Source organism: Muntiacus reevesi, chromosome 17, assembly GCF_963930625.1.
Source record: "Muntiacus reevesi chromosome 17, mMunRee1.1, whole genome shotgun sequence".
NCBI classification, from domain to species: domain Eukaryota; kingdom Metazoa; phylum Chordata; class Mammalia; order Artiodactyla; family Cervidae; genus Muntiacus; species Muntiacus reevesi.
Window position 1 is genome coordinate 4,173,042 of NC_089265.1, and position 12,105 is coordinate 4,185,146.

The window sequence follows — 12,105 nt, forward strand, 5'->3', positions numbered from 1 at the left end:
ACTGAGGAAGGCTTTCTTATTTCTCCTTGCTATTCTTTGGAACTCTGCATTCAAATGGGTATATCTTTCCTTTTCTCCTTTGTCTTTAGCTTCTCTTCTTTTCTCTGCTATTTGTAAGGCCTCCTTAAACAAATATTTTGCCTTTTTGCATTTCTTTTTCTGGGGGATAGTCTTGATCCCTGCCTCCTGTACAATGTCACAAACCTCCATCTATAGTTATTCAGGCACTCTGTCTATCAGATCTAATCCCTTGAATCTATTTGTCACTTGCACTGTATAATCATAAGGATATGGTTTAGGTCATACCCAAATGATCTAGTGCTTTTCCCTACTTTCTTCAATTTAGTCTGAGTTTTGCAATAAACAGTTCATGATCTGAGCCAAAGTCAGCTCCCTATCTTTTTTTTTTTTTTTTCTGACTGTATAGAGCTTCTCCATCTTTGGCTGCAAAAAATGTAATCAATCTAATTTCAGTGTTGACCACCTGGTGATGTCCATATATAGAGTCTTCTCTTGTGCTTTTGGAAGTGGACACTTGCTATGACCAGTGCATTCATTTGGCAAAATTGTTAGACTTTCTCCTGCTTCATTTTGTGCTCCAAGTCCAAATTTTCCTGTTACTTCATGTATCTCTTGACTTCCTACCTTTGCATTTCAGTTCCCTATGATGAAAAGGACATCTTTTCTGGGTGTTAGTTCTGGAAGTTGTTGTAGGTCTTCATAGAACCATTCAGTTTCAGCCTGTTCAGCATTCCTGATTGGGGTATAGACTCGGGTTAGTGGGTCTCAAATTCTAGTAAGCCTCAGAACACCTTGAAAAATTAAAAGATAGACTTCTCTTTCTCCTCTGAAAGTTTCTGACTTCACAGGTATGAGTCGGGTGCAGGGAACTGTAGTTCTAACAAGTTCCCAGGTGGTGCTGATGCTGCTGGACTGTGGGTAGCATGGATATAAATGCAAGGAGGCGTTAGTGGAGCAAATCCTCAGAGAGCCTTTATTAAAGCACTTGCAGATGGTCTGCTTCCACTGAATCCTCTGCACTATAAAATAGCCTTATGATGCCAACACACCTTGTATGAGCACTAAAAACTGCCAGGAAGGTCTAAAAAATGGTATTTGAGATTTATTTATGTCAAGTGATTTTGAATATGTTTTCTAAATGGAATCATAACATAAAGCTTAAAATGATAGAAATGCATGGGATCACTTCCCACTGCTTATCATGTCTGATACCCAGGGGCAACTGCATCAATTTGCCTTTATTCTGTCTATATTTGTCTATAAATATGCTTCCATATTTATTGATAATGTGTATATTACTGTTCTTTGTTTTTATTTTGACTTTATCTATTGTTTTATTATATAAGATGTATAATTAACTACCTTTGTCTACACTTTCCCTCAACCTCCAGTATAGATACAGAATCAGTTTTAGTTAAACTAATATCTAGGTAAGAATATTCATACCTAAGAAAAGAAATGTGCTATAACTTGATTTTCTTCTTGTACATTACTTTTTTAACTTCTAGCCTTATTATTGGACTCATTTTTTATTTGCTTAAATTTTTATATACACAACATTAATCCATCTCAATCTCTTTGGAAGATCTACAACTCTTCTTTCAATATGTTTAAAAATAGGCAAAGAGTAAGTTTGTTTTTCCTATTTTATTTTCCCCACAAAGACATCCTTTCTGGATCTGCTTTCCATCCCTCTTGTGCCTTCAGGACTGGATGGAATCTAGGTTTGCTACTGTTGGCTTAGTCAAAAAGTTTATTCAGGCTTTTCTGTAAGATGTTACAGAAAAACCTCAATGGACTTTTTAGCTAACCCAATATTTTGTTACCTCCCTTCAACTTATATTTTTATGCCTCTGACTCTGTCTTTTCCCCTCTCCTCCCCTTCCTTCTCTTTTCCCTTCTTCTCTTCCTTTTTCTTCTGTTTAAAATTTCTTAGGATTCCTTGGCCTTCATCTTCCAATGGTCTCATAATTACTCTGTCCTACTGCCTCATTTTCACTTTTCAAGACCTCTTCCTTATTCTCTAAATGCTTCCCTTTTAAAAAAAAATTCTCTTTCTGTACATAACCTTTTCTTAAAGCCCTTTGCATAAATTAGATTTAGATTTTTTGAGTGGAAGTTTTCTTCTGAGCTTTACACTGCCTCTTGGTTTATTTTGGCCTCTTATTTTATGTGAAAAGTTCTCAGATGCCTGAGATCTTGGCTGATCCTTGGGTCTTTGTACCTGCTTGTAAATGAAGGCATGGGTGTGCTACTCAGAAGCTCTGTGTGTGGGGAGGATGTCCCACAGTTACCCAGGAGCCCGTACCCGTTCCTTTCTTTTGACTCAATTATCCTGCCGGGGTTTATGTTCTCTGTCTCAGGGGTGTGAGGCAAGCTGGAAGTTCACTGGGAGCTGGTGAGATGTGGTTAACAGTTTTCTTGTTGTTGTTCAGTCACTAAGTCATGTCCAACTTGTTGCGACCCCATGGACTGTGGTCCTCCAGGTTCCTCTGTCCATGGGATTCTCCAGGCAAGAATACTGGGGTGGGTTGTTATTTCCTTCTCCAGGGGATCTTCCCGACCCAGTGATTGAACTTGTGTCTCCTGTATTGGCAGGCAGGTTCTTTACTACTGAGCCACCTGAGAAGCCCATAGTTAACAAAACTGAGTGCATAGACTTATGTGGATCCCAGGTTTTCACTACTGGATGGCATCCTGGCTTTCAGCTGTGTTTATGAGAGTGGAAACATTCTCAACACACTGCAATCCCCCACAGGTCAGTAGCTTGGTGAGCAGGCTCACAAATCACCTGTTTGTTGTCAAGGGGGTATGAACCCAGGAGGAGCTAGCAATGTCAGTCTCACTGTCTTCACCTATAATCTCACCCTCAAAAACACCTGATGTGTTCAATTTACTAATTTAAAAGTTCATTGGTGGGGAAAAAAAGCACTTCTTTCCCAATAACTCTCAGCCATTTAGAGAAATTTCATGTCAGTTCCACTGTCTGCTTTGTTGATTCATCTGATGCCTTACCGTCATTTCATGGGTTTACTGGAGATAGCAAAGGTTAAATCTTAGATTCAAGATGTTAAGACTTTTCTACATTAAATACACCAAAATAAGAGATATTAAAGGTGCTTGGTAATGTTGGAGGAGGTGATGAAAAGATTGTGACTTGTGGTATACCCACAAGCCTGGACCAGACAATCAGATGCTCCTTTCCAAGCCCTCCTAGCTCCAGGTTCCTGGGAATATGCACTCTGCCCACTCTCCCCAAGTTGGGAGCTCTTTCAAGGATGCAGCAGCCTGGAGACCTTGTGGTCGGATCATAACTGAGCTCCTTAAGGCCTCTGGATAAACTTCTAAGGCTCTGCAGACAGGGGTGAAGGGCTACTTGACTTGGGCCACTTAGGACAAGCCTCCTGTGTGTAAATTTCTTGTTCATTACACCTTTCCACATAAACAGGTGGAGAGCCACTTTCTTGCTCTCTCCTTGCCCTCCACATAGTGGGGGAGCAGCTTGGGAATTAAAAATTGGGGAGCCCCTCAAGAAGTGGGCTTGGGAAAGAGATGTCCACAGAGAAGACCCTGAGTTGGCCACCACCCTGTCTGGGAGGAGAGGTAGCCAGAATGTTGTATGCTTGTGGTCTCCCCAAAAACACCACCTGGTCTGAAGAACAGCTAGAGTGCCAGGCCTCCAGAACTGGAGAGGAATGGTCCCCACAGTGGGCTGAGCTCGGCTCCATGGATGCAGAAGACAAGCTGAAAAAAAAGAGCAGATGTCACGGAAGGATATGCGATGTCACGGAAGGATATGCGATGTCCCTCACTCTGTTGACTTGAGTGAGGGAGGCAGGTGAGGGGGAGCAATGCTGAGCTGGGGACCCCAGCCAGCCGTGTGCAAAGTGAGGCTGCAAGCTAGCAGAAGAAGGTCTAGTGTTTGTGACATCCTGGTTAGGACGCTAAGAAGTGGGACCCTGGGAAGTTGCTGAGGATGAAGGAGAGTACATTGTGGTGACTGATAGTCTAACTATTGAAAGCCCCTGGCAGTCCACCCCTCATAGAAAGGAAATGAAAAGCACATCAGCTACAACCCCAGCCAGTGCAGTAGCCCCCACTACAGGAAATGTTTTGGAGGAGAGAATTTATGATGCAGCATTGAGTTTACTGATGCAGCCTCTGATTTCCAGCCAAAGGCCACAGAAAGTATCTGAGAGGTTAGTGCAGCTGTGAGATGATGGGGGAGCAGGGCAGGAGGCATAGGAGATGAGCCCCCCGCTACACACACACCTCTGGTCCTCCAGCAGCATATGTCTGGCACTGGGGGGTTCAAGGTGCTTGTTCCCTTGTGTGGATTCTCAGTTATATCTGACTCTCTGTGACCCCATGGACTGCAGCCCACCAAGTTCCTCTGTCCATGGGAATTTCCAGGCAGGAGTACTGGAGTGAGTATAATATAACCCAGTATAATAACCCATTTCCTCCTTCAAGAGATCTTCCTGACCCAGGGACCGAAGCGGGGTCTCCTATCTTGGCAGGCAGGTTCTTTACCACTGTGCCACCTGGGAAACCCTGCTCATTTCCTTATAGTTTGGTTTATTCCAGTTGCTCAGAGACTTGGCCCAATGAGGACATTCTCCCCAGGCACAGGAACCCCGGAAATCAATGGCAACAAATTCTTAGGAAGTTGGGAATAAGACAGGCCATCTATGCCCCATACTTGAAGACCCCCATCAGGCCATGTTTACTACAGCACCAGATTAGGAGGAGCTATACATGTGAGCTCAACTGTGAGACTGAGGATGCTGGCTGTCCACTGTCCACTGCTGACTCGGGGAAACAGACAAACCCTGGGACAGGAACAAACTGCGGGAAAGATCCAAGAAAGATGGAGCTGCAAAAGCCACGCAGTTATTCCAAGGACTGGAAAGGGTCCAGTGAGAATAACCCAGAAGCAAAGGTGGTCTGACCTCACCTGAAAAGAATGGACAGACTGTGGAAACCTTTAACCCGAGCAGCAACTCAGACCTGCCCCATCTGCCCCTGTTGCCCTACTTACTCCAGCAGAGGCCTCAGGAAAGCAGTCCTATTTGGCATCGGTGCCTCCTCAGCCCCTAGTATAAGACACAGGCTGAGATCACCTCCAGTTGAGGACCAGCGGGGGTGATCTGAGGCCTCCTGTGGAGCTCACTGTTCACTAGTCCTCCAGAAATAAGTGTGGCTACTGCAGCTTCCCAGGTGGTGAGCGTAGTAAAGAACCCTCCTGCCAATGCAGGAGACCCAGGAGATAAAGGTTCGAGAAGATCCCCTAGAGGAGGGCATGGCAACCCACTCCAGTATTCTTGCCTGGAGAATCCTATGGACAGAGGAGCCGGGTGGGCTACAGTCTGTAGGGTCACAGAGTCAGACATGACTTAGGGAGACTGAGCACCTTGCACCTGGAGCCAACATGCCCTATGACAGCACACTGATGGTTAAAGGGGACAGAGGTATGGTCAGGAAGGCAGGAAGGTCCCTGCGTGTTCTCCCCCACGAGATCACAAGGTTGGAATCTCTCTGATATTTGCACCATATTGGGTGTTGAGATCCTGCAGGGTCAAACTCTGCAAACTTCTAATGGAGAGAGCAGCCTCAGGTTAGAGAAATCAAATCAATACAGAGGAGGAAAGAAGAGCTGGGAATCAGGAAGTCTCCCACCCCTTTCAGTTCAGTTCAGTTCAGTTGCTCAGTAATATCTGACTCTTTGGAACCCCATGAATCACAGCACACCAGGCTTCCCTGTCCATCATCAACTCCCAGAGCTTACTCAAACTCATGCCCATCAAGTTGGTGATGCCATCCAACCCTCTAATCCCCTGTTGTCCCCTTCTCTTCCTGCCACCAGTCTTTCCCAGCATCAGGGTCTTTTCTAAGTGAGTTGGTTCTTCCCATCAGGTGACCAAAGTATTGGAATTTCAGCTTCAGCATCAGTCCTTCCAATAAATATTCAGGACTGATTTCCTTTAGGATTGACTGGCTTGATCTCCCTGCAGTTCAAGGGAATCTCAAGAGTCTTCTCCAATACCACAGTTCAAAAGCATCAATTCTTCAGCGATCAGCTTTCTTTATAATCAACGTCTCACACCCATACATGACTACTGGAAAAGCCAAAGCTTTGACTAGATGGATTTCGTGGGCAGAGTAATATCTCTGCTTTTTAATATGCTGTCTATATTTATCATAGCTTTTCTTCCAATGAGCAAGCGTCTTTTAATTTCATGGCTGCAGTCACTTTCTGCAGTGATTTTCGAGCCCCCCAAAATAGTCTTTCACTGTTTCATTATTTCCGCATCTATTTTTCATGATGTGATGGGACTGGATGCCATGAGCTTAGTTTTCTGAATATTGAGTTTTTTAAGCCAACATTTTCACTCTCTTATTTCACTTTCAACAAGAGGCTCTTTAGTTCTTCTTCACTTTCTGCCATAAGGGTGGTGTCATCTGTATATCTAAGGTTATTGATATTTCTCCCAGCAATCTTGATTCCAGCTTGTGTTTCTTCCAGCCCAGCATTTCTCATGATGTACTTTTCATATAAAATAATCCTTCATGTACTCCTTTCAGAATGGTAATTGTCAAACAAAATGAATTCCCTGGGGGCCTAAGGAAATAGGAGAAACCATTCAAGAACTGTGCATAATAGGTATTATATGCCCTGCCTCAGGTGCTTTAAACAGCCCCATGTGGCTGGCCAAAAAGCCAGGTGATGTCAGATGATGGTGCACAAGGAGACACGTTCAAAGGTCATGATGTACAAGACTGGACAAAATAGCTCAGCATCAGATGAAGGTTCCATCTCTCCTGTAATGTACAAGTAGCAGGATTTGTCGAAAGAAACAAATGGAATACTAAAGCTGTGGGTTGAATTATTAATAAGTGAAACAACATGGCTGGGGAGACTGAGGTACCACTTGGGTTTTAAGACATTTGAGCAATCAATGCATGGAGCCTGTTGTGCCATATGCCAGACCAGGGACCCGTGCAGAAGCACCTGGCACCATAAAGGTACAGAAGTGGAGGGAAGCAGCCGCCCCCAACTCTCACTGGGGATCAGTGTGCTGTGGGCTGAGAACACCGAGCCCCGTGACACCTGGGACAGGCACAGCTCTGAGACTTGCCCTGGGACATCCTATAGGGATGGGTGCGCTACCTGACACCCTGGGTGAGGGGGAACCACTCAGTGACCACTGGGACCCCATTGTCCTGCCGCTCGGTGGGTCTGTGAAGATGCATCAGACCTGGAATTGGGTGCACCATTGAGCAAGGGGAGAAGGTGAGGCCGTTGTCAGGGATCCCTAGCCTCTAGTCCACCTCCTGTCACATGACACTGTCGTGTGCCCTGGGCAACATACGTGTTGTGCACAACTGGATCAAGGTCCTGAAGCTGACCCCCTCCCTTTCCGAAATGCTGGGAAAACACACTCTGTTTCCCACTGGAACCACTGCTCAGCTGCCGTCTTTGTTCCTCCCATCGGCCTGTGGCAGAGGATGAGATGGTTGGATGGCCTCATCAACTCAATGGACATGAGTGTGAGCAAAGTCTGAGAGATAGTGAAGGACAGGGAAGCCTGGTGTGCTGCAAAGAGTTGGGCACAGCTTGGCCCCTGAACTACAACAGTGGCCTTCAGGATATCATAGCTCACACGGAGGCCCTCGTTTCAGGCCAGGAATCCTTGAGCAATGCCAGAAAGCCTCAGTGTCTCTAATGAGAAGAACCGCCCTCCCCAACAGGATGGCCTTGGGCACCATCTCTTGCCTCACAGAAGGTTTCACCCAGACAGCACTATAAATTCACATCAATGAGTCTGCTGCTCTGTCATCTTTATTTAGTCATTGGAGGATGTAGCGAAAGTCCTTTGTGATCAGACCCCAGCCTAGAGGACTTCAAGAACCAGCGGTTGGGATCATGGGAGCTCTTGCTGGAAGCACGTTTTTACTATTTTGAGAATAACCTTGATCCAAATCTTCTCTTGCCTGGAGCTGTATTCCAATTATGAAATAAATATCAATCAGAAAAAAAATTCATGAGTTTTTTTTTTTTTTTTTTTTGTATTGGTAGTAAACCCCAAAATTGTTTTGTTCCACCTTCTTTTATTTTTATTATATTTCTGCTAGTTTTTCCATCTTTTCTTTCTTGTCTTCCTCCTTTCAAAATTTATTCTTAATATCTTTTGTAAACTCACCATCATCCTGGTATGTTTATTCCCTAGTTGTTGTTGGTCCTGAACTTACCACTGTAATATAGAACAGTTTTTAAAATATATTTAGATAATAGTCATCTGATCTGGAAAGCCTTTCCTCTGATTTAACTACCATTTTTTTAAAATATTGAGATCCATTTTTGTTCTTTCCAAACTAGTGAAATCTTTATAAACCATAAAGATGGACTGAAGGTGGATACTTTTTTTCATAAGCACAATAGTTGTCCTGTTTCAGACGAAGAAGTAAGACCTTTTATTTGAAAAGTCTCTTAGGGTAAACTTTCCTCACTGAAATTTTTCATCTTCTGTTTTGCCTAAATTGAAACTTTCAAAATTGTTCTATTTTTTCTGTTGATGTGTTATTTCCAAAAATGAACTAAAGGAAAATGGTATGTGAATATGAAAACATTTATTTTATATTATCTTGACTTTTGAGGTTGTGATGATAAGCTTCATCCCAAACATTTTATTTATTACCAAAATAAGTACCATAAAGAAAGAAGTAGCTTCAGCCATGTACACAAAAATAATAACCAAGGTGACATCAGAACATACTGAGTTTCACCAAAGCACAGAACATGTTGTGATTACATTGTTAATTTGGTGAACATTTCAACTGTAAACATAACCACACACCATATTCTAACAGAAATCTTGATGGGAGGCAGTATTTAATAGTCATCAGTACCCCAGTTTTGATCTTAATAGAACTGGCCCAAGTCCTGGCTTGGCCACTGTAGTTTCATTCAAGTTATTTTGTTGATACTTTTCTGGGCCTTTGTTTAAGTGGCAGATACGTGGAGATTTAGTCAAAGACTCTTGTAAAGACCAAAGGATACATAGAGTGTCTTAGTATCTGGTACACAGTGAGCGTTCAACAAATGCTTGCTAATATTGTCACCAGGCCATTCAGATGTACTTGATCAAAATGAGTGGAAACTGTACAAATCACACACAAAAAAGGTATTTCCCTTTAATACAAAATTGATAGCCCTACTACCGTCTACACTTGGGTCAAGTAAAAATGGCTAGCCATTTATGCTCAGATGAAGTGGTGCACTAAATTATGAAAGGCTTTGGATAAAATAAAATTGGAAATGGTAGGTGTTGTGTGTGACATAGGCTTTTATTTTAAAAGCAGAAAAAAGGTTTTAAAATGTGTGTCCATCAGGTCACTAGCAATGGCTTTCTCTGTAGTAGATGGGGAGAATCAGTTACTGGAGTATTTTTTGATTGCCTATGATGCATCTGGCTGTGTTTACCAGCCACACAGAAGGAACTACCTCCTTTTTATGCTCTGAATACTTTCCTTTTCCACAGACATTCCCACTGGGCCTGGGAGATGGGCAGTTCTATGCATGGACAGATGGTTTGAGAAGAAAGGACTGGCATGACTATGGCAGCATGCAGAAAGAGGCTATGCGCTCAGGTATGGAGTTCAGTGTAAGCCAAGTGCTGCTTTGCTTTGTCACTTACAGCATCTCTCATTAGCCTTCCTTCTGAGCACAGGAAGGGAGGTGTCATGGCACCATTGGTGGTCAATGATGGGCAGAACCAAAACAATTTCAAATTTCAGAGAGGAAAAAAGAAGAACTGCATTTCCAATAGGAGATGAAAAAGAGATCATTTGAGTTTTAGAAATCTGTCGTGTTGTATACTTCTACATGTTTTTCAATCATTTCTGAGGGTATCTTGAATTGCTCTGTGAGTCTTAACTTGGCGCACATACCTTGAGTTCGGTTCACTCATTAGGACTGTGGTGGATCTAACTGGTTGGGCCAAGGATGAAAGGAGGACCACAATTCTAAACATTGGCAGATGGGTCAGAGGAGCCAAGGACCTGAGGTCGATGATATTTGGGCAAGCTAACAGGCGGTTCGGTGTAATTCAGTAGGTTCATCTATGCATAGCACAGTTCTAGTCTGGAGGTAGTGATAGAAGAAATACTTTACATCTTAGAAAAAGTAAAGGGTAAAAAGAAGTCCTTCTATAAGGACCTAGGTTGTTGCCAACAAGAATTCAGAAGGGTGCAGCAGTAGTAACCCAGGGATAATAGCATAATGATAGAAGTCCATATTGTACTGTTCAAAATAAGGAGCTCTGTTGCTTCATTGTTGTTTGTTGGTCTTTTCTTTGTCATGGTGAAGATATCACAGAAATAGAGAAAGTGCAGATTGGTAAAAGCATCTGCTTAGCAGGGAAACTGTGCATCCCAGGTCAGATGATTTGCAGAATCCTGGGAAGCTGCAGGCTGAGTTTCTTCTGGCCAATCTTCCTGGTAACTCTCCTGCCAGGAAGACAGAGGTGAGGGCATTCACACAGTTATGAGGCTCTTCAGGGCTGCAAATGTTCTCAGCTCTGGGTCAGGGGTGCCTGACCTAATGAGAGTCTTCCATTTTCTTCTTTCATGCCTTTTCTCTTACTAAGGCTGTCCCCTAACCCCTGCTTGTCCTAAGAACATTCCTTGTGTTCAGAGCATCAGCCTCTTCCAAATTACATCATCCCTCCACCCTTGGCCAAGAGTCTACACAGGGTCATGAAAGTGAGCTCTTTACTAGTATTCTCACTTTCCCAGTTCTCTCATCTTCTCCCTCTGTTTGCTTGATCAGCCCTCCCTTCAGCCAGCCCTCTGTTCCTCTTTTTAACCACTGGGGAACTGTTCCCATAATTTAACAGGAAATTCATCATTATTATCATCATCATCTTAATATGTATTGAATAGATGTTTTGTGCTGGGTGCTTTATATACATATTTTGCTTAAACTTGAGAGTGACTCTGATAGGTACTGTAATCTCCAATTCCTTAAAAGAGAAAAGGAAAGAAAAAGAACTGAGCTCTTAAGAACTCATGAAATATTATCCAAAGTCAAATGGCTAACCAATTGCAGAGCGAGATTAGGTCAGGTCTTCTTATAGACCATTACACCCCACTATCAGACACCTAGTAATAATATCTGGGCAAAAATGAAGTCATGACAGGGCACGTATGAGAGAGAGATACATCGGGGCTCTTATTCTAGCTTTTTTGTGTAAGTGGCTAGTCAGTTCGTCTTTCTGCTATTCTACTTTGCAGACTTGTCATTAGGACTATATATATATATATATATATATATATATGTATATATATATATATATATATATAATTGGCCTATTATTTATACATGTTATAAACTCCACCAATGACAACTGTAATTACCCATCTAAATTATTTTTACTCAATTTGGTGTGCCTGTCTTATGCTTGTGCCAATAAATTTTGGATAAAAAATGGAATACTTCACATTTATTTCTGTGTAATACTACCCTTTCTGCCTACTGGAAAACATACCTCTAATTTTTACATCCCTAGTTGGGGCAAGGGAAATTGACCTATAAAGAAAATTGGTACTATAACAAGTTTCCTAAAGTACACATGTCTTGTGCAGTTAAAAAGCTTTTAAATAGTAGTATGTGTATGATTCACTAGAAGATATATGAAAAGCACAATAGACTGTAATTCATCATTTCTTAAATATTGTAAAATATAAATAAAAGAAGTCTGCACACACAGACATACATGCAGGTACAAAGTCAAAATCAACACCTCCGTCCTTAATAAACAGGCCAAATAGTACGATTATTAGTGCTATTCTGTCTCCTCCAAACCTTGAAATCCATGTTCCCACTTACTTTCCTCTGTAATTTCTTATGACTAAGCAAATGTTGTTACATTCTGCCTGTTTGGACTTTAAAAATGGAATCATAGTGTATGACTTTCTTCTTTCATTCAGAATTGTTTCAGAGACCCATCCATGTGCGTGTGTGCAATTCTAGTTGATTCATTATTATTGCTGTTTAATTTTCTACATCAGTTTCCACTTCGT

At 42.4% G+C, this 12,105-nt stretch overlaps 1 protein-coding gene across 1 annotated transcript in view; it reads left to right on the forward strand.

Annotated features, from left to right (window-relative positions):
- Positions 1–12,105, forward strand: part of GALNTL6 (polypeptide N-acetylgalactosaminyltransferase like 6) — a 1,391,526-nt gene that overhangs the window by 461,000 nt on the left and 918,421 nt on the right. Inside the window, exon 2 of the mRNA XM_065908367.1 lies at positions 9,564–9,672. Coding sequence (XP_065764439.1) covers positions 9,564–9,672 — 109 coding nt within the window. The remainder of the gene's footprint in view (positions 1–9,563; positions 9,673–12,105) is intronic.